Source organism: Chelonoidis abingdonii, chromosome 4 (genome assembly GCF_003597395.2).
Source record: "Chelonoidis abingdonii isolate Lonesome George chromosome 4, CheloAbing_2.0, whole genome shotgun sequence".
In the NCBI taxonomy this organism is placed as follows: Eukaryota; Metazoa; Chordata; order Testudines; family Testudinidae; genus Chelonoidis; species Chelonoidis abingdonii.
In genome coordinates this window covers 5,980,027-6,006,815 of record NC_133772.1, presented here as the reverse complement: position 1 = coordinate 6,006,815, position 26,789 = coordinate 5,980,027, and the positions used below count along the sequence as shown (strand labels likewise).

General features: G+C 49.3%; 4 protein-coding genes across 5 annotated transcripts in view; 3 read left to right on the top strand and 1 right to left on the bottom strand.

The window, feature by feature from the left end:
* The window catches only part of LOC116822193 (uncharacterized), a 31,141-nt gene extending 26,140 nt beyond the window's left edge, over nt 1-5,001 (top strand). For both annotated transcript variants that reach the window (XR_012655863.1, XR_012655864.1), the window contains one exon: nt 56-5,001. The gene's annotated coding sequence lies outside the window, so the exon portion shown is untranslated. The remainder of the gene's footprint in view (nt 1-55) is intronic.
* The window catches only part of LOC116822208 (uncharacterized), a 52,028-nt gene extending 43,914 nt beyond the window's left edge, over nt 1-8,114 (bottom strand). Inside the window, exon 1 of the mRNA XM_075065876.1 lies at nt 6,498-8,114. The gene's annotated coding sequence lies outside the window, so the exon portion shown is untranslated. The remainder of the gene's footprint in view (nt 1-6,497) is intronic.
* Nucleotides 1-26,789, top strand: part of AIP (AHR interacting HSP90 co-chaperone) — a 340,731-nt gene that overhangs the window by 183,246 nt on the left and 130,696 nt on the right. The gene's annotated exons all lie outside the window — the stretch shown is intronic.
* Nucleotides 65-5,001, top strand: LOC116822192 (uncharacterized). Its single transcript, XM_075065942.1, has 2 exons — nt 65-1,648; nt 1,686-5,001. The coding sequence occupies exon 1, from the start codon at nt 65-67 to the stop codon at nt 1,178-1,180; it is 1,116 nt and encodes a 371-aa protein (XP_074922043.1). The 3' UTR covers nt 1,181-1,648; nt 1,686-5,001.

Below are 26,789 nucleotides of genomic sequence, written 5' to 3'. Positions count from 1 at the left end.
TCTCAACCAGGCACAGCAGCCCCCTCTGTCATCGCCCATTAATTCCTGCTGCAAGAACGTGATCATGGGAGGATCCCCCACTAGCAATAGCCTGCCCCAGTCTAAGAGGTGCAACCAGTGCCCTGAGTGTGGCCGGGGCTTCAGGCAGAGCTCAGACCTGCAGCGGCACCGGCGCATCCATACGGGAGAAAAGCCTTTCCACTGCCCGGTGTGCGAGAGGAGCTTCCGGCTGCAGTCCAGCCTGATCGTGCACCACCGCACGCACACTGGGGAGCGGCCCTACCAGTGCGGGGAGTGCGGCCGCGCCTTCTCGCAGAGCTCCAGCCTCCGGACCCACAGTAAGATCCACTTGGACCAGAAACCCTATGTTTGCTCTGTGTGCAGCAAAAGCTTCCACCACAACTCAAATCTCATCCTCCACCAGCGTACCCACACCGGCGAGCGGCCCTACGAGTGCAGCGTCTGCGCCAAGCGCTTCAGTGACCGCTCCACTCTGGCTCAGCACCGACGTGTCCACACGGGGGAGCGCCCCTACACCTGCTCCGAGTGTGGGAAGTGCTTCAGCCAGACCTCACACCTGGCCAAACACCGACGCACCCACGCGGACCCCTGTACCATGCTGGCTAGGGACACAGCTGTCCCCCAAAATAGGCCTGGCACAAGGGAGAAGAGAGAGACTCCTAGATGCAGACCAGACCGTGGGGTAGAAAGAACCGCCCCCAGAGACAGGCCAACCGAGGACAGAGCTCCTCTCAGACATGGGCCGGGAATGGGGGATGAGAGAGCCACTCCCCAGAATGACCTTGTACAAGAGAGGAGAGAGACACCCCCAGACATGGGCTGGGCACAGGGGAGGAAAGACAGCATGGAAAGATGTGCTGTCTCTGAAAGATGTTTTGGCAGAGAGAAGGAGAAAGAGGCCTCAAAAGACACATCAGCCAGGAGGAAGGACACAGCTACCACCAATCACACGCCGGGCATAGGTATGGAGAAAGCGGCAACAAAAACCATGTTGGCTGCAGGGAAGGAAAGGTTGACCCCAAAACCTGGGGCCAATGAGAGGAGAGCTGCCCTTCAAAATGGGCTGGGCATGGGGGAGGACAGAGCCTCCCCAGACCATGCCTCAAAGAATGCCAAACAAAAGATGCGCCAGCTGTGGATGAGGAGAGAGCAGCCCTGAAAGATGCACTGAGGGCGGCAAAGGACAAAGCAGCAACAAAAGATGCATCAGCAGAGGGAAAGGGAGAGTCACCAGAAACTTGCTTCAGATGGGGAGGAGAGAGAGGCCTCAAGAGACACTCTGACCATGGGGAAGGGGAGAGCTGCCCCCAAATCCGCACTGGCCACGGGGAAGGAGAGAGCCGCCCCCACACCCGCATTGGCCACGGGGAAGGGGAGAGCCACCCCCAAACCCGCACTGGCCACGGGGAAGGGGAGAGACACCCCCAAACCCACACTGGCCACGGGGAAGGGGAGAGCCGCCTTGAAACGTGCTCCAGGTACACAAGGCGCACAGTTCAGGGGAGCCCTCGCATGTCACTGCGTGGTACGGACAGGGATGACTCATGGGGGGGTAGAGCCTGTGGGGAGCCCTGTCACTGAGCAGTAGGGTTGGGGATGGCTCATAGGAACATGCATTAAGCTGAGGGTTCACAGACCAGGTGTGAAACCCCATCAATGTGCAGGCGGGCAGTAATGCCAATTCCACAGGCTCACACTTAGGCAGCAATGGAGAAGCTGGCCTGGCGGGGGATGCAGGTACAGCTCAGAGGGGATGGGCAGCACGAAGGCACTTCTGGCACCGCAGAGAGGCCCCGCTGGACCCGGAGCTTGTGGAGCAAATGGCTGGCACTTAACATGCAACCACAGACATCTCTGTAGGGGGAGCTAAAACCTGCTAAAAACAGAAATATGTTCAGGTTCTTGCCAGAAATGGTCTGTTATCAGGTGTTTGGTTTTCCAACAGAAAGTAGCTCTGTAGTGCAGTGAGTTTATGTCCCCTCCCCAAGAGCATAATTGTAGAGGTGTCTGGGATAAGACGATATGGAGATATACCTATCTCATAGAGCTAGAGGGGACTCTGAAAGGTCATAGAGTCCAGCCCTCTGCCTTTACTAGCAGGACTAAGTACTGATTTTGCACCAGATCCCTAAATGGCCCCCTCAAGGGCTGAACTCACAATCCTGGGTTTAGCAGGCCAGTGCTCAAACCACTGAGTTATCCCTCCTGATGAGTAGGGGATGATGTTACAGAGGTGGCAAAAGGGACTGTCATGGGGGTTACTCACCACACTGGCACCTCCTGCTGGACATTTTGGGAATTAGCTCAGTCCCAGCAGGTGCACCCTCGGGTGATTGGTGTGACTCCCATCTTGCCTCTGCTTGCAGGCCCAATATGGCTCATTTCTGCTCGGCGTCTACTTCATGGCACAGCCCCCTGGCTGTGTCACCATCTGGTTCCCCCCCTTCTGGGGAACAAGAGTCCAGCCACTCCTCACAGTGGCTTGGCAGTCCACTGCCAGGCTGCTCTTTCAGCAGCTAGTTGGGGAGAGGGGCAGGCCAGCTCACTACTCCAGGCCCTAGCCCAGGGGCAAACAGCAGCTTCTTGCTGCCTCTTCCTTCCAGCCTACTGTCACTATTCCCTGAGCCACTTTCCCACAGCCTCAGTTCCTTCTGCTCCTGCCTCTGGCTCCAGCTCCTTTGCCCTCTTCCCACAGCCTTGAGCCTGTAAGTCCTGGCAGCCCAGCAGGAACTCTCCCTAGCTCCCCCGATCCCTGCTAGCACCTGCCCTTCCCCAGGTGCTGGTCTCTCTGAAGTCAGTGCGCCCTGTCACAGTGACATACAGAGGATATACCATCCTTTTCCTGCTCTTAAGTAGAGGGAGCACTGGGCCCTCTAAGATACCTCACAGGCATCCACATTGCCAGCATCAGCAGAGCCTCCCAGTTACAAGAGCAAGCAAACCATTTGCGGTCTAAATAAATTCATAGCCTAGGCTTTACAATAACCTTAACTCTGACCCCAACCCAACTCATGAGACTATGACACCATGTGTCATGACATACTAGTGGCTTATGAGGCTTCAGGGAGTAAGCAGGGTTGTTCTCATGCTGCTTCTGCATTTGCCTGAATTGAGAGGTGAGGTGTTTCGGTTTGTTGCTGTTGCTGAGGCTGAAGTGGACGCAGGGTCTATGCAAAAGCCAGTGGGTTGTTGCTTCGATCTTCAACACAGTTGTTGATGGAATTTCCAGTGTGAGACTCCAGATCCTTCAGTTCAGAGCTAAGATTGTTTTGAGGACCCTTAACTGTGTATTTCTTGACTTTCAAAACTTTGGGTTGCTGGATTTTTTTATGTTAGCTTTGGATTTTCAGCATTTTATAGAAAAATATAGTTTGTTGTAATATGGTTGTCTCATCTTAATTGTTAACTATTTACAGTCAAGTGTGTATCTTAACACAGTTCTTGCGCATTTCCTGTGTTTGGTTTTTGTTGGGTTTTGAAAAAGAATTGTAAGACATGTGTGACAATTTATTGTAGATGATTATATCTCCCCAATAGTGAGATTTTGGGATGAAGCCAGCTTCTGGAAACCCTGACTCTGGTGACTAGATCCCACTCAGAGGGCCTGATCCAAAACCTTTTGAAGGTCAATGGAAAAACTTAACTGGGTTTTGGACAGGCCCATGTAGGACTGGAAGGGACCTTGAGAAGTCATCAAGTCCAGCCCTCTGCCCTGAGACAGGACTAAGTAAACCGAGGCCATCCTTGACAGGTGTTTGTCCAACCTGTTTTTAAAAACCTCCAGTGATGGGGATTCCACAACCTTCCTTGGAAGCCTGTTCCAAAGCTTAACTCCCCTTATAGTTACAAAGCTTTTCCTAATATCTAGATCTCCTTTGCTGCAGATTAAGCCCTTTACTTCTTGTCCCAGCCTGAGTGTGCATGTGCATGAGTTACATAAGATTTACTGATTTACCAAGATAAGCGCGGCCCTGACAGTTGAGAAGCGAGTGGCGATAGCCTTGTGGAAGCTTGCAACACCTGACTGCTACCGGTCATTCGGGAATCAATTTGGAGTGGGCAAATCTACGGTGAGGACTGCTGTGATCAAGTAGCCAATGCAATCACTGATGTTCTGCTATCAAGAGTAGTGACTCTGGGAAATGTGCAGGTCATAGTTTATGGCTTTGCTGCAATGTGATTCCCTAACTTTGGTGGGGCGATAGACTGAATGTATATCCCTTTCTTGGCACCGGACCACCTTGTCAACCAGTACATAAACCACAATGGGTACTTTTCAATGGTGCTGCAAGCATTTGTGGATCACAAGGGACATTTCACCGACATCAATGTGGGATGGCCAGGAAAGGTGCATAACGCTCACATCATTAGGAACTCTTTCAGCAGCTGCAAGAAGGGACTTACTTCCCGGACCATAAAATTACTGTTGGGGATGTTGAAATGCCAATAGTTATTCCTGGACACCCAGCCTATCCCTTGCACCCATGGCTCATGAAGCCATACACAGGCAGCCTGGACAGTAGTGAGGAGCAGTTCTACTATAGGCTGAGCAAGTGCAGAATGGTGGTAGAATGTGCCTTTGGACGTTTAAAAGCTCGCTGGCGCTGTTTGCTGACTAGGTTAGACCTCAGCGCAACCAATATTCCCATTGTTATTACTGATTGCTGTGTGCTCCATAATATCTGTGAGAGTAAAGGAGAGATGTTTATGGTGGGGTGGGAGATTGAGGCAAATCACCTGGCTGCCAATTTTGAACAGCCAGATACCAGGGCGATTAGAAGAGCACAGGTAGGCACGCTGTGCATCAGAGAGGCTTTGAAAACCAGTTTCATGACTGGCCAGGCTACGGTGTGACAGTTGTGTGTGTTTCTTCTCGATGGAAACCTGCCCCCTTTGTTGATTTTAATTCCCTGTAAGCCAACCTCCCTCCCCCCTTCGATCACAGCTGGCAAAGGAAATAAAGTCACTATTGTTTTGAAACCATGCATTCTTTCTTTATTAATTAAAAAAAAAAAAGGGAGATAACTGACAAGGTATCCCGGGTGGGGTAGGGGAGGAGGGAAGGACAAGGCCACATTGATTTGTAGTGTGGTTACAATAAGCAAAACTGTTTGAATGACAGCCTTCTGTTGCTTGGGCCATCCTCTGGAGTGGAGTGGCTGGGTGCCCGGAGCCTCCCCCTGCGTTCTTGGGCATCTGGGCGAGGAGGATGTGGAACTTGGGGAGGAGGGCAGGCGGTTGTACAGTGGATGCAGGGAGGGTCTGTGCTCTTGATGGCTTTTCTGCAGCTCCACTAGATGCCTGAGCCTGTCCGTTTGCTCCCTTATTAGCCTCAGCATTGCATCCTGCCTCTTCTCATCACGCTCACTTAATGCTTTCCTATACTCTGCCACTGAATGCCTCCATGCATTCAGCTGTGCCCTATCAGTGTGGGAGGATTGCATGAGCTCAGAAAACACATCATCATGAGTGTGGTTTTTTTCACCTTCTAATCTGCGATAATCACTGGGACAGAGAGGATGGGGGAGCATAGAAACATTTGCACCTGCGGGGGGATAAAAAGGAAGAGTAAAGTTTAAGATGATACATTTCTGAGAACAAAAGGGAGACTCTTTCACAGTGAATCAAACAATTCACAGCAGACAGCACATGTACTTTAGGCACAAGGTTGCATTTTGCCTTTTATATTGAGCGCCTGCTGGTATGGTGACACAGCACACATGGCTGGGCAACAGAATTCGGTTTCCATGCAGCCATGGTAAGCCAAAGGGTACGTGGGTTTGCCTTTTAATGCCTTCATAACATGTGGGAATGTTTTTAAACTGCAGGACCCTTCTTTCCCATAGCAAGCAATGCCGGTTGGGTTTGCCATTTAAAAGGAGGGGCTGCGGTTTTCAGGTGGATGTACAGCACAAACCTTCCTCCACCCCTCCACATGGCTATTTGGGATGACCCCTTCACCACTCCCACCACCGCGTGATTATTCTCAGGGATTATCCTTTTTAGCCAAGCGCAAACAGCCCAGAATGAACGGGCTCCTTTTACTGTTCTCTTACAAAAATTCCCCTATTTCAACCAAGTGACCATGAATGATATTACTATCCTGAGGCTGACACAGAAAGATAAAGACCAAATGTTGCTTAAATGCGACCAAAAACCCAGGACCATTCGCTGCCATGCTTTGTGCTGCAATGATTTCAGACCACTTGCTACTGGCTTGGTGTGGTAAAGTGTCCTACCGTGGAAGACGAAATAAGGCAGCCCTCCCCAGAAACCTTCTGCAAAGACTTTCAGAGACCTCCAGGAGAGCTTCATGGAGATGCCCCTGGAGGATTCCTGCTCCATTCCCAGACACGTTAACAGACTTTTCCAGTAGCTGTACTGGCTGCAAATGCACCCCAAGTCTTTAGGGCAAATCAAACATTAAACACTACTGCTTTTAAACCCCTGTAGTGTAGTTACAAATGTGCACTCACCAGAGGTGCCTTCTCTGCCTTCAGGGTCGGGAATCCCACCTTGGGAGGGTATTGGCTCCAGGGTGATGAAAAGGTCCTGACTGCTGCGGCGAATGGATTCTCCACTTGCCTGCTGTGCATTCTCCTCCTCATCCTCCATAAAATCCTCCTCCATGTTGTGTGAGACTCCCCCCTTGCAGGTGTCCATGGACAGTGGTAGGGTCCCCCCTAGAATCTCATGCAGCTGTATGGGGCTCTGACCCAGAGAGACCGTTTGCTTCCTTTGTCTTTTGGTAGGCTTGCCTGAGCTCCTTGACTTTCATGCGGTACTGCTGTGTGCCCCTGTTGTAGCCTCTCTCCACCATATCCTGTGCAAGTTTGGCATAGATATCAGCATTTCTTCTTTTTGATCGGAGTTCAGCCTGCACAGATTCTTTTCCCCATACAGCAGTCAGATCCAGTGTCTCCCATTTGCTTCATGTTGGAGCTCGTTTGCGATTCTGTGGGGACTGCATGGACACCTGTGCTGCTGAATGCTGCTGAGCTCGCCACACTGGCCAAACAGGAAATGAAATTCAAAAGTTCCCAGGCCTTTTTTGTGTACCTGGCTAGTGCATCAGAGTTGAAAGTGCTGTCCAGAGCGGTCACATTGGAGCACTCTGGGATAGCTCCCGGAGGCCAATAACATCAATTTGCATCTGCACTATCCCAAATTTGACACAAGTCAATTTTAGTGCTATTCCCCTCGCCGGGGAAGAGTACAGCAGTCGATTTTAAGAGCACTTTATGTCGATGGAACGTGGTTGCTTGTGTAGACACATTCATTATAAAATTGACCTAACACGGCTAAATTCGACCTAACCCTGTAGTGTAGACCAGGGTTAAGTGTGCAGTGTTGTTGGAAGTGCTGGGCGCACTGGTGGGGCCAGTCCCAGGGGCAGGCCCTGTGGGGGGTCATGTTGTCCTTCAGTTCCCCTGTTGCCACGGCACCTGTGGCACCTTCACCCCGGCCTACTCGAGTGAGAAACTCTCCAGCCAGTGCTAGCATTCAAAGCTGTTTGTCCTGGTGGAAGTCTGCAATGAGCCCTCTCTGCAATTCCTTGAGAGTGACGCATGCAGGCCCATGGATGCTGCCTCCTTGTTCTTATCCAGAAGGCTTTGATACCTGCTGGGATAAAGAGGGGAGCTGTTCAAAGGGTCCAATCTAGCTCAGCCATAGGGCCAGATGCAGGAATTGCTGGGTGAGATTCTTTGACCAGGTTACGCCAGAGGCCAGACTGGATGGTGAGAATGGGCCCTTGTGGCCTTCACATCTATGGGACATGAGATCTTTGGGGAGATACTGTATCTCACTGCATATCTATGCAGTGCCCAACACAACAGGGCCCTGATCTTGGTCACTGTGTGTCTGTGAAGTGCCTGGCCCACTGGGCCCGAAGTTAAGTTGGGGCCTGTAGGCACCACCATAACATAAATAATAGACTGAACAAAGCCAGGGAAGTGTGTGCAGAATGCACTGTAGCAAGGTCACCTTTGGCTAAAAACCATGTGGCAGAGCCCAACAAAAAATGACAAGTTAGTTTTGGAAAAAATGCTGAAGTTGTTTTCAGTTCACAGGTTTCCAAACAGACTCATTTATTGTTTTCCCTAAATTCTTGGTGGAACATTTTTATACGAAATATTATAAAACATGTTAATGAGATTTTTCATTTACAAAACACTCAACTTTTGCTAAATAAAATTTTTCCATTTACGTTAAACAATTTAAATGACCATTTTTATGACATTTTCAATAATGTTTTGATTAAAAAACTTGAAAATTTTGAGAAATAAAAAAAAGTTTTTCAATGGAAAAAAACCTTTTCTTTTGAAAAATTTTCATGATCTCTCCTCCCTCAAGGACATGGGGAGCAATGTAGAGAGGTGTGGAGTCTTAGATGTGTTTGGAGCTGAGGCCCTGGCAAGTTGGTGGCCTTCGAGACCAGTTAAAAATTAGTCCAGTGACACATTTCCAAGGGTTGAAGGACTCTGCACTAAGCTTTGACTCTTTGTTGCCATGACTCGGGCCTTGTTAACTTCCCCTCCATTCCAGATTGGGCCTAATGTCACACCAATCCCAATTACAAGATGTCCAGCAACAATAGAAACCTAAGGGTTTGATTTACACTGACCATGGCTACTGCTGTGGCTACTTTTCCAACATGTACATAATTTCTCTCATCTACCCGAGGCCCTCACTGAACCCAACCAACACTCAAAATGACCCCCTACTCCCGAGCCCATCACAACCTCCTCCCAGCCCATTCATCTACCACCACAGCACACCCAGAGAGACACACACCAAACCATACACACCCAGACACAGAGACATGCATCACACCGCTGAGAATAATTTCTGGATTCACACACTGCGTCATCCGGAATGGATCTTCCCCACGGCCTCAGTGGGATGGACACATTTGCTGCCCAGGGCTCCCATCCCCTCCTCTGGCACAGCCTCTGAAGTGGTGCAAAGGCTATTCCCCAAAGGCCATCTTATGTGCTCTGCAGGGTGGTTGGGCCACTCCTCCCACCCTGTGGATCACATGATGTGCCCCCAGCTGGGACCCTCCCCACCCCCGGCAACTCCATAGAGTCAATCCCCACATGGCTGGTGGAGTAAGCTGTAGGAAGTTTTCCTGGCAGGGTTTCCTCATTGCTCTGTGGTCTCAATTGCTGTCTCCCCTTTGGACTATCCTGAAAACCTCCTATGTGGTTCCCCATCCTGCTCCAGAGTCTCTCTCCCCCATCCACTCTTGCACAGGGCCTCGTCCCCTGCTGACATGGAAAAAATCCAGATGTAGGCCAGTCCATGAGCTGTGGGGACTGGATTTACTTTTTTAAAAGATATGTTCTTGTTCAAAAAGAATTATTCTGGGGGCATTTTATGGCCCATGTTATGTAGGCAGTCAGATTATATGATCACAATGGTCCCTTCTGGCCTTGAAATCTATGAAGCTATTTAAAAAATTGGAAATGGTGCAGAGAAGAACCAGAAAAATTAATTGAGAGTTGGAGAAACTGCCTTACAATGAGAAAATTAAAGAACTCAGTTTGTTAACTTGATTGCAGTATACCTTCACAGAAGAACATACTGGAGAGTAAAGGACTGTTTAATCTAGTGGAAAAAGGCAGAACAAGAAGCAATGACTGGAAGCTGAAGCCAGACACATTTGAATTTGAAATAAGTCCCCACTTTAACAGTGAAAAGGATTAGCCATTGGGGTAAACTGCCAAGGGAAAAGATGGATTCTGCATTGATTTTTCATGCCTTCAAATCCAGACTGGGTACCTTTCTGGATGCATTAACTAAACACAGGTAACTGGGCTCAATATAGGGGTAATTAAATGGAATTCTATGGCATGTGACATACAGGAGGTCAGACTGGATGATCTAATGGTCTCTTCTGGTATTAATCTCTATGAAAATCCACTTCAAGAGAGGATGGATCCTAAATCAGAGCCTGCACAGATACTTACTTCACAGCCAGGACATTGATGGAGTCTTTCCCTCTGTGGGGAAGCTCTGAAGGCTGATGGAGCCTGAGCTCCAACTAATGCTCACCCCTCAGCCAGCATGTTGATGGGGTCTTTCCCTCCCTGGGGGATTCTCTGCTTACTGATTTATCAATTTATCCAATTTATCAACATCCTTCTTGAATTGTGGGCACCAGAACCGGACAGAACATTTCAGCAGCAGTCGCACCAGGGCCAAGTCATTTTCCAAGTTTCAATGATTTCTATGGTTAGTGTTCACGGAAACCATTGCTGAAAACCCAGGCTCACAGAAATAAAGCAAATGAGTGCAACACTTTCACAGCTTTATCATTGGGTTCTTCATACTCTCCTTTAATTGAAATCCTGGTTTGGTAGCATGTGATCACTTGACAATTTAAGAGATTTTCTTGAGCTGAGATACTTAAAGTTGGAATGGAGTCAGCTGTTGCCAAGAGCTAATGTAGAATCCATTTGGTATCTGGAGATTCATGTTCAACTCCAGGAATATATTAATGAAAATGGAAATATAATCCATACATATGAGTTAATATTTGGTCTTTAATAGCATTTTGATCACTTACACTCTGTTTCTTTATAAAGCTGGACTGGAAACAATGGAACTGTTTTGGTAATTTCCTTTCCAGTGTGGCGTCTCCATGGATAAAGCTTCTTCCTAAGTCTCCTGATTTGCTTTGTTATATCGAGTATATTTGTATTCCTACCCTGAAGTGTTAGGTTCAGTGCATTCAATTTGCCAAATACTTCCACCAGGTAAACGATCGTAGTCAACAAATCCACAGTACACATGCAATCTGCAAGATCTGTTTTCCAAAGGGGGGAAATTCTGATTTAATTTCACAATGCAAAGCCGTGGCAGGGAGCCCAAAGGAGCCCTTTAAATCCTGCCTGCAGCTTTGGCAGCCGAGCTGGGGCCAGCATATAAAGGGCCTGGAGCTCCACTGTGGCTGGAGCCTTGGGTCCTTTAGTTCACCTCGGAGGCTACAAGCTACCTCTGCAGCTGGGAGCCCCCCGGGTGATTTAAAGGCCCTGAGACTCCCAGCCACAGCTGGTGCCCTGGGGCCTTTAAATCTTGAGGCCCAGCCTCTTCTGGATGAGGCCCACCTTCCCCTCCTCCCCCCATGACTCTGGCCATACAGGTAAGTCCTGTGAGTTACTTTCATCCCTGTTAATTCTACACATCCATTGCTTCTGGGAGTACAAGGGTCTCACCAATGGTGTGTGCTTGTTTGTATATTGCAATTCGCATGCCCACAACATAAGAAGCTTCTAAGTCTCTTTGAAAGGTGGTTGCTCCTTTAGGCATCCCCACCACTACACCCTCCTCCCGCTTTAATTCTTCTTATTTCTGAAGGGGAAAATAAATCACAACCCTTGTTTACAAATTCTGGGTGTTTGGTTTCTAAATGTCTCTGTAGTAGACCTGGCCTCATACTTTCATTTACTAACAATTGAAAACAAATGCCATATTATGGTATGGCCTTTCGACAGTAATATGGAGACACGAAAATCCAAACATAATGTAACTATTATCATATTCTCTGCTTTCGTTCCTTGTCTGTTCATTATCATCTTCAGTCAAGTGTTTGCTCTCTGTAGGCTTAGCAGTTGGTAAAAATCATTCCTTTGTAAAGAGTCACAGATTCCAAGGCCAGAAAGGATCATTGTGATAATCTAGTCTGACGTCCTGTGTAACACAGACCACGGAACTTCCCCAAAATAGTTTCTAGAGAATATCTTGTAGAAAACATCCAATCTTGATTTTAAAAATTGTCAGTGATGGGGAATCCATCATGACACTAGGTAAATTGGTTAATTGTCCTCTCTTAAAAAAAAATTACTCCTTACTTCCAGTCTGAATTTGGTGAGCTTCAGCGTCTAGCCATTGGGTCACGTTAGCCCTTTCTCTGCTAGATTGAAGAGCCCATTGTTAAATATTTGTTCTCCATATAGATACTTATAGACTGTGTGATGGGGTATGCAGACCCCGCACTAGGCAAGAAAGGGTTAATCCCACACTATGGGCAGAGGAAGTCCCACCCCTCAGACCATGCTGTGCATGCTTCAACTGCTATGCTAGTATACAGGACAGCATCCCAGTTCACTCTGGGCTGGCCACCAAGGAGGAAGGATGCTTGGTGGAGGCTCCAGCCCAAGAACCACTACAGCCCTTGCCTGCGGGAGCTGGAGATCCCGAGACCCAGAATGGAGACCTGTTGCCTACAACTGACCATCTGGAGTCAGTGTCCCAGGGAGTTACCTGCGCCAAGGAGCCTGGAGACCCTGATGTCACGTAGTGGGAGGTGGCCCAGGGAGGTGGAGTGAGTGATATCTCCCACCCATGTAAGGTCAGCAAGTTGCAGTAGGATCCCCACTGAATGGGTGTTGAATGCACTCACGGCTGACAGGGTCCTGTCAGTGGAGTCAGGTGGGCCCACTACCTCACTACCCTGGGACTCTCTACCCCAGCTGCCACCCCCATTGGGTGGTGGTCCCTGGATCTGGCCAGTAGGCCATGCAGCCCTGCATTTGAGGGGTGCTAGATTGACTCCAGTCACTAGGCTGCGTAGCCCTGAACCCAAGGGCAGCCACATTGACTCTGACCATTGAGCTGCACTGCCTTGAGTCCCAGGGCCCTAGTCTGGGAGACTGTAACCACGGTGCCACCACATCCACAGTCCACCCTAAAGGGGGACAGAGTGTGCATACACCGCCGCAGACTGTAATCAAGTCACCCCTTTACCTCCTCTTTGTTAGACTCAAGGAGCTCAATCTATTTAGCTTATCACTCTAAGGCCTGGTCAACAGTAGAAAATTAGGTCAACTTAACTATGTTTTTCAGGGGTGTGAAAAACACACATTCCGAGCGGCACAGTTGAGCTAACCTAAGTCCCTATGTAGACAGTGCTATGTTGATGGCGGAGTTCTTCCATCAACCTAGCTACTGCCTTTCAGAGAAGTGGATGACCTACACCGATGGGAGAACTCCTTCTGTTGGTGTAGATAGTGTCTACACTGAAGAGCTACAGTGGCACAGCTGCAGCACTGCAGTTGTGTGGCTGTTGACTTTCAAGGATATACAACCCCTAAGGTAGGTTTTCTAATCCCTTAAGCATTCTTGTGGCTCTTCTCTGAAACCTCTCCAATTTATCCACATCCTTGAACTGTGGACACCAGAACTGGACATGCTATTCCATCAGCACTCGCACAGATGCATGATTCTCTTCCCTCAGCCCTTTTCCCCCATCTGCTTGTGCTTCTGCTTCTGCTAATGACGACAGCACTGGAACCCTCTCTTTGCCCTCTGCTCCTGCAGCCAAGGGACTTCCTGCTGAATGCTTCCACCCGCATGGAATCTCTCTGCTGAAAGCCCCCTGCAGGCACAGAGAGGTTCCCACTCAGCCCTTGCACCAGCATAAGTTGCAAACCCAAATACAGGGCCAGATTAACCTTTTGTGGCCCCCAGGTAGTCATTGTGGGCTCCGAGCGTGGGCCTGGTGTGGCAGTGCCATTGGTGCCATAGTATACCTGGTACTGAATCTCAAAGACATTTTTCATTTTGATCACACACCTCAACATGACTATATGCATTGCCATAAAGAGCTCCCTCAGCCCCCAGTTTTTCCCACTGAGCTGTACACCCATGTGGGTTTACCAGTGTCAACAGTGAGCAGAATATTCATAGTGGTCAGGGAAACCCCACCGATTTATCTCCTTCCTCATTCAGACCTTCTATAGCCATGTCTCCAGTACCCCCCTATGTCACCAGGCACTGTATGTGGTCCTAGTCTCAGCTCAAAATTCTAAAGCAGATACCTGACCAGTTCTGACAAATCCCTCCCTCAGCACCCATTCTACCGTGTGAGCAAGCCACTAGCAAAAACCATTTTCCAAAAGTGAGGACATAGCCCTTGGGAATCTGAAGACACCAGCCTTTCTCCCTCTGCTCCCATTTACATGCTAGTCTGCTGCTTGGTCACCACCACCTCTCCTCATACTTGTTTGCTTTCTACTTTGGATATGCTTCCCAACCAGCTGGAAGCTCCCTCTGCAAGTCTGACCTGCTTCCTCTTTCCCCGCTCCCCTTAACATTCCTTTCCTACTGGTGACCTCTGTTCCTTCAGGTTAACTCCACTTTCTTTATCTGCTCCTAGCTTCATGGCCCCCAGTAGTCACAGAGTCACCTGCAGCTTCTCTGGCTATAGCCATAGGGCCAACTGACAGAGGCTAGCCTTAGCTAGCTGCAGGGGGGAGGGATAGTTCAGTGGTTTGAGCATTGGCCTGCTAAACCCAGGGTTGTGAGCTCAATCCTTGAGGGGGCTATTTGGGGAATACATCTGTCTGGGGATTGGTCCTGCTTTGAGCAGGGGGTTGGACTAGATGATCTCCTAAGGTCCCTTCTAACTCTGATATTCTATGATAGCTGCAGCTGCTAGCAAGGGAGGGGTGGCAATTCCACAGCTGAGCATGCTTGAACCTTACAACAGCAGCACTAGGGACTCTAAATCCTCAGCTCTAGCCCTAGGCAGCTACAGACTCTTCAGTTAGGCACTTCCCTCCTCTAGGCCATGGCTTTAAATACCTGAGATGCCCATCACCTGCAGCAGAGGCCACCAATTCCCATGCACTCCTCAGCCAGCACATAGTCATGCAGCCTGAATCATTTTGGAGGCTGGGGTGCCAGGAGGTTCCCACCCTTGAGCAGCAGCTCTGCAACAAGCTCACATGCTCCCCTCCGCTGTGGGACCAGGACCCTGTGATGACAGTGGAGTTACCCTGTATATAACCAGTTCTGTCCAAAGCCTCTTGAAATGAGTGGGAGTCTTTTCATTGTCTTTAATATGCTGCGTATAGAAGCAAAGGCCCCTATTCTAGACTCTAGGAGCAAAGTGCATTCTATGCTGCACTGGTTTACTATTGTAACAGGAACATCTCACATTACCTAGCGAATAAGGAACACCTCCTACAGCACCTAACTTTTTCTGAGAGGTTTCCCACCCAATTACTTAATGTGAACCTGCTTTGCTTACAAGGGCTGAATATATCAGGTAGGACGGTCACAAAAGCAAGGCACTTCTGAATGCAGTAAGAATTTTTGATGTGCGCAGAACACAGACAGGACTGGTTCCCGCATGGTTCCAGAACTGTAGTAATGTAGAACCATTTTCAGCTTGTGTGATTGGAGGATATCTGGAGCCACATTATAAGACTGTCCTCCATAAATGAAGAAAAGTTGAGGTGCAAATTTGCCAGTAGAATATCAATCTTCCTTTTAAACAAACAAAAACTAAAAAAAAAATGGTAATGGCTGTTGAAAATAGCAATTCCAGTCCTAGTTACCACTGGGAAGACCCCAGCATTTGTTGCTCAATTTTATCCTACTTTTTCTACAGCAAATTACAGTGGATCAGTATATTTGATTTGGGAGAAATGAAGTAACAGTTGCCCAAACTGAGTTTGAGCCCTCCTGAATTTTGAGGGTGTTCAAATCTGGAAGGCAGAAGATAGATTCTCTTTCTGAATATTGGATAAATCTGGAAAGGAAGAGTCAATTTCTGCTTCCATGGCTCAGATGTGGAAATCCTCCTGCGTGCCTGGTACTGTACCTAAAGCTGCCCAGGTCCAGTAGAGCCTCCCCTCCCTTACTTTTCATTTTAACTTGTCCTAGTGGGGTCCACATACCTCCCTTGCTAGGCTTCAGATAGCGGGGCACACTGTCCATTCATTTCACCCAGTTCCTTCTTTGGGGGCTGCCAGACAAGGTCACACCAGCATCCCTAATCCAGTCTGGGGAAATCTTCTGAGGGTGATATCTTCTACTCCTTGGGCACACTTGTTCCCCATTCACACTGCCACCCCCTTCTAGCAGCCAGCTTTCCATTCACAACAAGCTGCAGCGCATGCGGTCTCAGCTTCTCCCCTCCCTCCTCCTCCTTTTCCTGTTGATAGTGGCCAAGGGAATGCTGGGAAATGTAGTTCCTTTCCGGCTCCAGGGCAGGCTCTTTAGGCAGGGAGCTGGCCAAGGAACTACAGCTCCCAAGGCCCCTTGGGTTCTGAGCTCCCATGCTGGATCTTGCTGCTAGGAGGCTCTGCTTGTGCAGCGCTGGGAGGGGGGAGGAAGCGAGTGTTATGGGCCCCGTTCTGAGCTTGAACTTGATGCTGTTGTAAATCTGTTACTTCCCAAAGATAAGATGCAGGTAATTTTTAAGCCTTGTTTAATAATGTCATAATAATAATAATAATTAATAATAAAAAGGCTATCAAAAATTTTCCCACAAACATTTGTGGCTGGCTGTCCCATGAACTGGCTCCCCAAGGAGGCCCGTGGCTCACAGTTTGGGACACATTCAAGGATGGTGATTTCAGTCTCTGCTTACATAACAACAACTACACATCCTTGTTGCATACCCAACCCCCTGAGCATGATGGGAATAATAGGCCAAAATGTTATTCACTTGCCTCTTCCCTAGTCAACATCACTTACAGGGTCTCTGTCATGCCTGGATTTTCTGATGGCTAATGCAGGCTCAGAACTGACTGAAGCTTTCCCCCCATTCAGGACATTTGTAGGGTCTTTCTCCAGTGCGCAACGAGCACCAACCAAAGATATTCCCACGCTCAGGACCTCTCTCCTGTGTAGATTCTCTGGTGTTCAGTAAGGCATGCCTGCTGGTGGACACTCTTCCCACATTCAGGGCACATAGAATATCAGGGCTGGAAGGGACCTCAAGAGATCATCTAATCCAACCCCCTTCTCAAAGCAGGACCAATCCCCAGACAGATTTTTGCCCCAGATTCCTAAGTGGACCCCTCAAGGATTGAACTCACAACCCTGAGTTTAGCAGGCCAATGCTCACGCTGTGGGCAGTTATAGGGTCTCTCTCTTGTGTGGATTCTCTCATGTCTGAGAATGCATGAGCTGCCACAGATGATTTTCCCACACTGGGGGAACTGGTGGGGTCTTTCTCTTTTATGTGGCTTCACCAGTGCTCAATAAGGTGTGCATGGTGTAGCTTTTCCCACAGTCACTGCATGTGTTCGGTCTCCCTCCAGTGGGGATTCTCTGAGGAGTAGTTCCTTTCATTTTCTTGGTCACTCTGCTCCTGTGAGTGGATTTATTCCCTCTCTTTCCTGGCTGGTTTCCCTGTGTACCTCTCTACCCTGTGCTGACTCTCCTGGGCTTCTCTCTGCTTAGGACTGTGGGAAATGTTCCCCTTTGCTCTTCCTGATATCATCCCATGCCGTTCCACTTGCTCAGTGCCTTGCTGCTGAGGAGACTTCTCCTTGTTTTCACTCACTCTCCAACCTGGTGCTAGGATAGAGAGAGAGAATCCAGACAAGGGAAAGGGAACCTCAGAAAAGGGAATGGGAAAGACAGGGTCTGTGGCACAGGGACGCACTGGTGCCAGCTGGCAAAAAAAAAAAAAAGAAGAAGAAGAAGAAGGTTTTATCAGGGATCTTCTTGGTTGGATATATGCATAATAGTTCACCGAAAGGTGGCATGTTGAGTTCTCTACCAAGAGCCAGTAGCCCACTGGTTTTCATAAACATTGCAAAATGTATATACGGATAATATTTAAGGAGTTATGTATCTATACTGAGAATTATGGTCTTAAGGTCTTGGAGTTCAGATAGGTCGCCAGGAGATGACATACTTCAGAGATGTTCCTTTCAGGCGGGAGGTGACCTGACACTTATCTCCCTGTTTGGCCATTTGTGTATTGTATATTGTATATTGCATACTGAGCATGACTTACGAGGAGAGGCTGAGGGAACTGGGATCATTTAGTTTGCAGAAGAGAAGAATGAGGGGGGATTTGATAGCTGCTTTCAACTACCTGAAGGGTTTTCCAAAGAGGATGGAGCTCGGCTGTTCTCAGTGGTGGCAGATGACAGAACAAGGAGCAATGGTCTCAAGTTGCAGTGGGGAACGTTTAAGTTGGATATTAGGAACCACTGTTTCACTAGGAGGGTAGTGAAGCACTGGAATGGGTTACCTAGGGAGGTGGTGGAATCTTCTTCCTTAGAGGATTAAGTTGGTGTTGGTCCTGCTTTGAGCAGGGGATTGGACTAGATGACCTCCTGGCGTCTCTTCCAACCCCCTTCTAAGAGCCAGGTGTGAACTGAGTGACTGTGAAATCTACAAGAGAAGAAATCTACGGAAAGAAACAACTGTGGGGAGGGGAAGGGTGTCCTGTTCTTGAGTATAGAAAAAGAGTTGGTCTGGTATACCCTGGAGTTCCAAAAAGACACATTGAAACTCTCACCTAGGGGGCAAACCAACAGTATGATTGTCTCACGAAAGGAGGGCCACAGGTTGGACTAGATGACCTCCTGAGGTCCCTTCCAACCCTGATATTCTATGACTCTATGAAAGCACTGCAGGGATTTTGGGTGAACAATAACTTTATTAGACATGAGAATATCTTGTTAATTAGATCTAGGCTCTAGATTGTGAGTTACGATTTTATTTTATATGTACTCATTTGTTCCCAACACTTCTACTTGCTACTACTTGGATCTCTGTGCTTTGTTAAATAAATGTATGCTTGATTTCACTATAAACAAATCTAAGTGCTGTGACTTAAGCAGAGCAGTGACCTGAGGTGAAAAAGGTAAGCTGGAGTATACTGCTCCTTTGGAAGCAGCAGATCAGTGACTACTGTATGTGTCCGGTGGACTCTGGGGACTCTGGGAGGACATCGGTGAGGGGGTGCTGTGTGCCTATTGCTAACCTGCAGAGTGACGGGGGCCTGTGAAGCCAAGAGGGGAGTGCTTGCGTTACCTGTGGCTGATAGCACTGTGGAGCTGGCCCCTGGCAGGCACAGACAAAGCTTCCTCACACTAAGGACGGGTGGTACCGAGCTGCCTCACCACCCAGGGTGCCCCCAGGAAGTGTCAAAGCATCAGACCCAAATGACTGCTGGGGAAATTGAGCTATCAGGCACTGAACCCCAAAGTCCATTTCCAACGGGAGATGGAGCCAGGGATCAATTCTGCTGCCATGTCCCACCTGAATATAGATGAAGGGAGGGGCTATAGCAGGGGTGGCCAAACTTACTGACCCTTTGAGCCACATAAGACAATCTTCAGAAGTTCAAAAGCCGGGGCACAGCTGCTAGAATTCAGCCCCACTCCTGCTGAAGCCCCAAGCTCTAGCAGGTGTGTCCTTTCTGGCTGGAGCCCTGAGACCCTCTTCCTTACTGGGCAGAAGCCCCTAGCCCTTCCACCCCACTGCAAGGCAGAGGTCCTGAGATCCCGCCCCCACCCCCAGTCTGGTAGGTGGAGAATGGAAGCTGGCATGGGGGCTCCACAAGCTGCACTTTACCTGTAAAAGAACTAGATGCGACTTGCAAGCCACAGTTTGGCCACCCCTGGACCACTGCCAGTGGGTGAATCTTTCCCTGCTGGAGCCTCTCCTCACCATGCCCTCCCAGCCCTGGGCGGGCAGTGCATGCCCCTCCCCCAGCATCCCCAAGCACAGGGAAGGCCACCCCAGTGCCTCCAGCCTTCCCTCCTGCCCCCCAGAGCACCAGGTGGCTCAGCCCCGGCACCCAGGGCTCCCCAGCCACCCCAAGTCCTGGCCACCCTAGCCCAAGCCCCAGCACACTGCCTTTGTGAAGAGGAGCAGCCTGCCTGGGCTGGGGCCAAGGGGAATGGCAAGCAGGGCTTTGGGGAGGAGCATGGGTGGGGCCATGCCGGGCTGTTTGGGGAGGCACAACCTTCCCCACCCTATGCAATGCATATAGGGTCAGAAAGGACGGGTGAAAACCCATGAGTGATGTTCACCCTGAAGATACAAAAATTGGTTTCTGAGTCAGTTCAGCCAATGCCTCACCTGTGTGGATGTCCTTTGGGATCTCCTTTTCCTTGTAGCCCTGGATAGTATGTCAGGTTTGGAAATCAGAAAGCCTGCCTGGGCAGCAAGGAAACAAGTGTGGATCATGTGCGTTAAGGACAGTGTTATTCCAGACCCAGCAGCTGAGTGGCCCAGCCAGAGAGGCTCCTTCTTTGCCCCCACACTACAAGGACTGGGCTACAAGTGGTATAATATCCCATGATGCACTCATCTGGAGCAAGGCTACTGAATGTTTCCTCCCACAAGGAATCTCTCTGCTGAAGGAGTGGAGAGGCTTTCAGCAGCAGAAACATAAGACGCAGACCCATAGATAAGACCCAGATTATTTTTAAGCCTAGTCTGATAGCCTTTTAGGAGGTTGAAATCAGGGGCATATCTATTAAACAATTTTCCCAAACATGCGTGACTGGCTCCCCCAGGAACCTTTCATGGCTGCCAGTTTGCCATGGCTCACACGGCTTTACATGGTCCAGGATGGTGATTTCATTCTCTGCTTACATAACTACTGCATGCCCTGTTATGTGGCTTCTCCAGCCTTGCCCAACCCTGTGAGCCGGGCCATCCCTAGGGGAGTGCGGGGCCTGGGACATTAGAAACTCAGTGCCTATCTGCCGGGGGGTGTTCCCCTCTGGCTCCGTCCAGGCCCTGCCCCCACTCCACCTCTTCCCTCAAAGCCCTACCCCTGCCCTGCTTCTTTCTGCCACACCTCTTCCCTACCCCTTCCCTGCCCAGTTATGCCCCCTTCCCCAAGCGTGCTGCACCTTTGCTCCTTCCCCCTCCCTCCCAGCGCCTTCTGATGCTGCAAAACATCTGTGGCGGAAGGGGGAGGTGATGATCAGAGGGGCCTCCTGGCAAGGGGAGGAGGTTCTGGTATGGGGGCTCCTCCTTGGCCCACCTGTCCACCAGCCGCTTGCCTCCTGTTCACCTCCTCACCTCACTCGTCTGCCCGCCTCCTGCCTCATCTCCCCACCCACAGGGGCCCCGCAAAGCACAGGCCCAAGGCACTCACCCCGAATTGCCATACCCAAGGGACGGCTCTGCCTGCGAGCTTGGTGCAAATCACCCATGGTGCTGTTCACTTGGCCCATTGCTAGTCTGGTCACTTAAGTGAGCTGTAGCTCAGGAAAGCTCATGCTGAAATAAATTTGTTAGTCTCTAAGGTGCCACAAGTACTCCTCTTCTTTTTGCATTGGGTGGATTTTCTGATGCCTACTACAAACTGAGAAGTGACTGAGGTGTTTGCTGTACTCCAGGAGATTTGTAGGGTCTCTCCCGTGTGTGGATTCTCTGGTGTTCAGTAAGGTGTGACTTCTTGTGGACGCTTTCCCCAAGAACTGGAGCATTATAGGGTCTCTTTCTCATGTAGATTCTCTCATATCTGAGAATGTATGAGCTGCTGCTGCTTGCCTCACGTTTGGGGCAGCTGTGGGGTCTCTCTTCCATGCGGATTCCCTGGTGCTCAGTACGGTGTGCGTGGTGACTGTAGCTTTCCCTGCACTCCCTGCCTTTGTACGGGTTCCCTCCCATGTAAATCCTCTGAAGTCTGAGCTGAGACTGAAGCTTCTCTCTCACTCATTGCATTTGTGAGGTCTCACCCCCATGTGGATTCCCTGGTGTGACACGTGGCCAGAAAGGGTTAAGCAGCTCACAGGCTAAGTGACCCAGATTCAACCTTTAGCGACATGTTAGAAAAGTGTATAAATGGAAATTAGGGCCATTCCATGTTAGCTAGGCTAGAGCGTTGCAATGCAAACCTGTAGTGTTAGAGAATTAGAGGAAATACTAATCGTACGTGTTTGCATCTATACTGTTAGATGTTAGGCAGGTAAACAGACAATTGCTGTCTATGACTATAGCTATTGATTCAGAGATCAAAAGGGACTGTTAACAGTTAGATGAACTGTGAGTGTGATAATGTTATTATCTATATGTCTCTTTAAAGTTTGTGATGAACTGCTTAACAGATAAATCACCTTATGTTAATCCATGTAGTTAATTACCGGTAATGTTCCGGGAAACCAAAAGTTACATCAAAGGCTTATCGTTCATTCAAGAACTCTGTGCTGTCCAGGAACTATATAAAGAATTCTTGGGACCTGTTCTCGCGTCTCAAATTTGCTTCTGCTTTATCTGGGGAAGTATTGAGCTGCAAGGTTGAGATCCCCAGTCCCATCTAGGATACTCTGGTATGGAACATTGGACTAAAATGATGGACTATTTCTAAGAACTCCTTGCAACTCCAAAGCTCACCAGGTCTACTATACTACGGTTTCTCTCCCTCCCCGGGGCCACCTCGGGCTGCAACACTCTGTGTCTCCCCGTGCCTCGTGTCCCCACTCACTGCCCACCTGGGGAGATCCCCCGGGGCTGCAGACGGGAACTCACCCTGCTCACACACAGGCCAGAGCCAGGCTCAGGACCCAGATGTCCGGGCTGGAACTGGAGGGCCCCTCCCTTAGCCCAGCCCTACAGGACTTGCAGGGTTTGGACACTGGGAACAGGTTGGGTCCATTTCCAATTCCCAGAGCTCGGTGCTCCGCTCCTTGCCCCAGGCTGCACCACATGGGGATGGGGCACTTGGGATGAATGGGAGGGGGACCCCCATAGTGCCTCCACTTATCCCTCCACCCACCCTGCTCTCCATATCTCCCACAGCCTCCATCCTCTTCTGCTACCAGTGCTTCCCTAGTGCCCGTAACCCCACACTGCATGGTGACTCCCTGTGCCATCTCTAACTCCCCTGCCCCTCACAATGCCCCATGGTGTCTCCCCAGCTCCATATGATGTCACCTGCTCCCCTCTCTGCACATGGCCCCTTTGCTCACCAAACCCCTGCTCTCCCACACCCTCCCACGTCTCCTCAACTGGCACAATGCCCCCTCCCCCCATGGTGTTTCCCCAACCCCACACAGTGCTGCAGTGCCCCCTGCTGCTTCCATGGTGCTCCTGCCCCCCCAGTGCTCCCCAACAGTGCTCCTCTGGTGCCACCCAACCCCCTAGTGTCCCCCACTTTATCCTATCCCCTATTCTCCCCCACACAGTGCCACTCCACTCCTCCCTGCCTCCCCCATTCTCCTCCTGCCCCCCATGGTGCCCCTCCACTTCAAATCCCCCATCTTCCTGCTCTGCACAATGTGCCCCTGCCCCACTGCCCAGCATAGTGTCCCTGGCACTCCCTTCCCCCCACTCTGCTTTGTGCTCCCTACCCCACATGGAGCCCCCTCCTCGCCCCACAGTGTCCCTAATGGTGACCTTCCTACACTGCACAATGCCCCCACTGCTTCCACAGTGCCCCTGTCCCCCACCCACTCCTCCAACCATACCCCACATGGTGCCCTTCTCCCCCTTATCCCCTGCTGCCTACTACTACCACTCTATCCCCCCTGCAGTGCCCCCTCCCCACACACTCCTCCCTGTCTCCCATGGTATCTCCCCACTTCTGTCCACACTTGTGCTTCTGTCGGTGAAACTTAATGTCAGTCAGGGGTGTGTTTTTTCACACCCCTGACCAACAAAAGTTTTACTGACAAAAGTGCTAGTGTAGGTATAGTCTTAAAATCACTAAAGCTGGATAGGGTCCGGAGTGATCTAGACAAATTGGAAGATTGGGCCAAAGGAAATCTGATGGATAAGTGCAGAGTCCTGCACTGAGGAAGGAAGAATCCCATGCACTGCTACAGACTTCAGACTGACTGGCTAAGCAGCAGTTCTGCAGAAAAAGACCTGGGGATTACAGTGGATGAGAAGCTGGATATGAGCCAGCAGTGTGCCCTTGTTGCCGAGAAGGCCAACGGCATATTGGGCTGTATAAATAGGCGCACTGCGAGCAGATTGAGGGAAGTGATTATTCCCCTCTATTCAGCACTGGTGAGGCCACATCTGGAGTATTGTGTCCAGTTTTGGTCCCCCCCCCCCTACTACAAAAAGGATGTGGAAAAATTGGAGAGAGTCCAGCAGAGGGTAATGCAAATGATCAGGGGGCTGGGGCACATGACGTATGAGCAGAGGCTGAAGGAACTGGGGTTATTTAGTCTGCAGAAGAGAAGAGTGATGGGGGATTTAATAGCAGCCTTCAACTACCTGAAAGGGGGTTCCAAAGAGGATGGATCTAGACTGTTCTCAGTGGTACCTGATGACAGAACAAGGAGGAATGGTCTCAAGTTGCAGTGGGGGAGGTTTAGGTTGGATATTAGGAAACACTGTTTCACTAGGCGAGTGGTGAAGCACTGGAATGAGTTATCTAGGGAGGTGGTGGAATCTCCATTCTAGAGGTTTTTAAGGCCTGGCTTGACAAAGCCCTGGCTTCAGGGCCAGTGCAACCCATTAGTGACCTAGGCAGTCGCCTAGGATGCTAGCATTTTGGGGGGCAGCATTTGGGCCTTCGGTTGCGACCACGCTGGCCGGATCTTGGCCACCCCAGCGTCGTCGGAATTTAGGCGGAAGGACCTGGCAGCAGGGAGGCACGGGGAGAGCCGCTGCAGCAAGTAAGGGGCGGGGGGCGCGGCACGCAGGGGAACCGCTCCCTGCCCCAGCTTACCTCTGTCCACCTTCCTCCCTGAGGCACACCACCCTGCTCTGCCTTCTCTCCTTCCCAGGCTGGCGGCGCAAACAGCTGATTGGTGCCGCAAGCCTGGGAGGTGGGAGGAGGAGGCATGGACAGCATGTTCGGGAAGGAGGCAGAACAGAGGTGAGCCGGGGCAGGGAGCTGCCGCATGGCTTCCCGGGCAGGGGGAGTGCGTGCGGGGGGAAGATGGCTCAGGGCGGGGGGGGTGCGGAGAGCTCCACGGGCTCGAGGTGGGGCACAAGGTGGAAGTTTCACCTAGGGCATGAAACATCCTTGCACCCATCCTGCCTGGCTGTGATGATTTAGTTGGCGTTGGTCCTATTTTGAGCAGGGGATTGGACTAGATGATCTCCTGAGGTCTCTTCCAACCCTAATATTCTATGATTCTATTATTCTAACTGAACAGAGACCCTGGATTTATGGCTTATTACAACAATCGGTAACCCACTAGGTCCTTTTTTGTCCTATGACTGCAGACGCTGCAGTGCAGATGTGTTAATAGGCTACCCTACCTTGAATTGTCCCTTGGAATATGTGCTAACTAGTAATGCTGAACAATCTGTTCTACCTTGCATTTAACTGTGATGCTTGGAGTACCTTTCCCAGACCTGAAGAAGTGGTTTGTGTGGCTCAAAAATGTGTCTCTCTCTCACCAAGAGGCTGGTTGGTCCAATAAAAGATATTACCTCACCCACCTTGTCTCTAAGTACGTGGGTCAGTCAGACCTGTTCTCTCCATCTCAGGTAGACTCATTTAAATCAACAAGCAGGAAACCTTAATTTAAATAATCAGTTTTAATCTTTTGTACTCTTTATTTCCCCCCAAAAAAGGGTTGATTCTCCTTGCTTGGTAACCATTATAACATGTTTATTTCCAATTAAATATAGCCTTTACAGTAATTTTAGCTAATCAGGAGTATACACTATATCTGTGCTCATTTATTTAAACAGTTATATAGCTTAACAATTCAAATTTTTAATTTTTAGATTTTGTTATATGAAAATTTTGAATGATACTTTTCTTATTTACTAGATGGTTAGATATTCACATATGATTTGTGTCAAGCTGCATTTGGATGGCAATTGGAATTCAAATAAAATGAACAAAAACAGCATTTTAAAATTGTTTTTCATTAGTTAAATAAAATCTTAAATGTGCTGGATACATAAAATAAAGGGAGGTTATTTTAACCTGCTTTGCATTGAAAATTAAGTGAATTATTTAACAAGTGCAGTATTGTATGTAGTTAGTGAATTGAATTGTTTGTTTCTGGTAACCATGTGCTTCAAAATGTTAGAACTAATAGATCTCACCATCTCACACCTCATTTTTATTCATAAATTGAAAGAGGAAAACAAGTTTTCCTGCTTTTTCAACTCCCAATCAATTTCTCAACATTGAATGAATTTATCACATAACTGAACTAACAGCTGTACCACACTAACCAACCCATCTAGTTAACATGGTACAAGTTGCAGAGTCTTGTGGCATCTTATAGACTAACAGACGTATTGGAGCATGAGCTTTCGTGGGTGAATACCCACTTCATCGGATGCACGGTATTCACCCACAACGGTATTCACCCACAAAAGCTCATGCTCCAATACGTCTGTTAGTCTATAAGGTGCCACAGGACTCTTTGCTGCTTTTACAGATCCATACTAACACAGCTACCCCTCTGATACATGGTACAAGTTGTGCATGTTGACAAAGCTTTAGGGGCTAAAGATAGAGCCACAAAAGGACTTAGAAGACCCCTAACTGCCACTTTAGGGGCCCAAAGACAATATATAGGCGCCAATGATCTTCACAGCCTTGCCTCACAGGGGGCTGTGAAGATCAATACAATGCTGTTTTATAGATTTTAAGGCCAGAAGGGACCATTAGATCATCTAGTCTGACCTCCTGCGTAACACAGCCCAGAGAATCTCACCCAGTTACCCCAGTATTGAGACCAATCACTTCAATTAGACTAAAGCATTTCAGTCTCCAGAAGATTAAATTGCTGTATGTTCTAGGCAGAGAACAGTTGAGACCAAGGTGCCCCTGAGGGCCCTGCAATGGCAGGGAATTGATTAGGTGAGAAATGCCCAAGTGGTCTTGGCAGATGATTCATGCTGCAGAGGAAGGTGAAAACCCCCAATATCCCTGCTAATCTGAGCTGGGGAACAGTCCTTCCTGCACGTGTAAGCAAGACCACCAGCTGCACAGCTAGAAAGGATTCGTCGGACAGCCTCAGAGCACTAAACTGTCCTGTCTCTAGCTGTGAACAATCCAGATAGAGACAAGGGGACATAGAGGAAATGAAGAACACATCTGGCCAAACTATGCACAG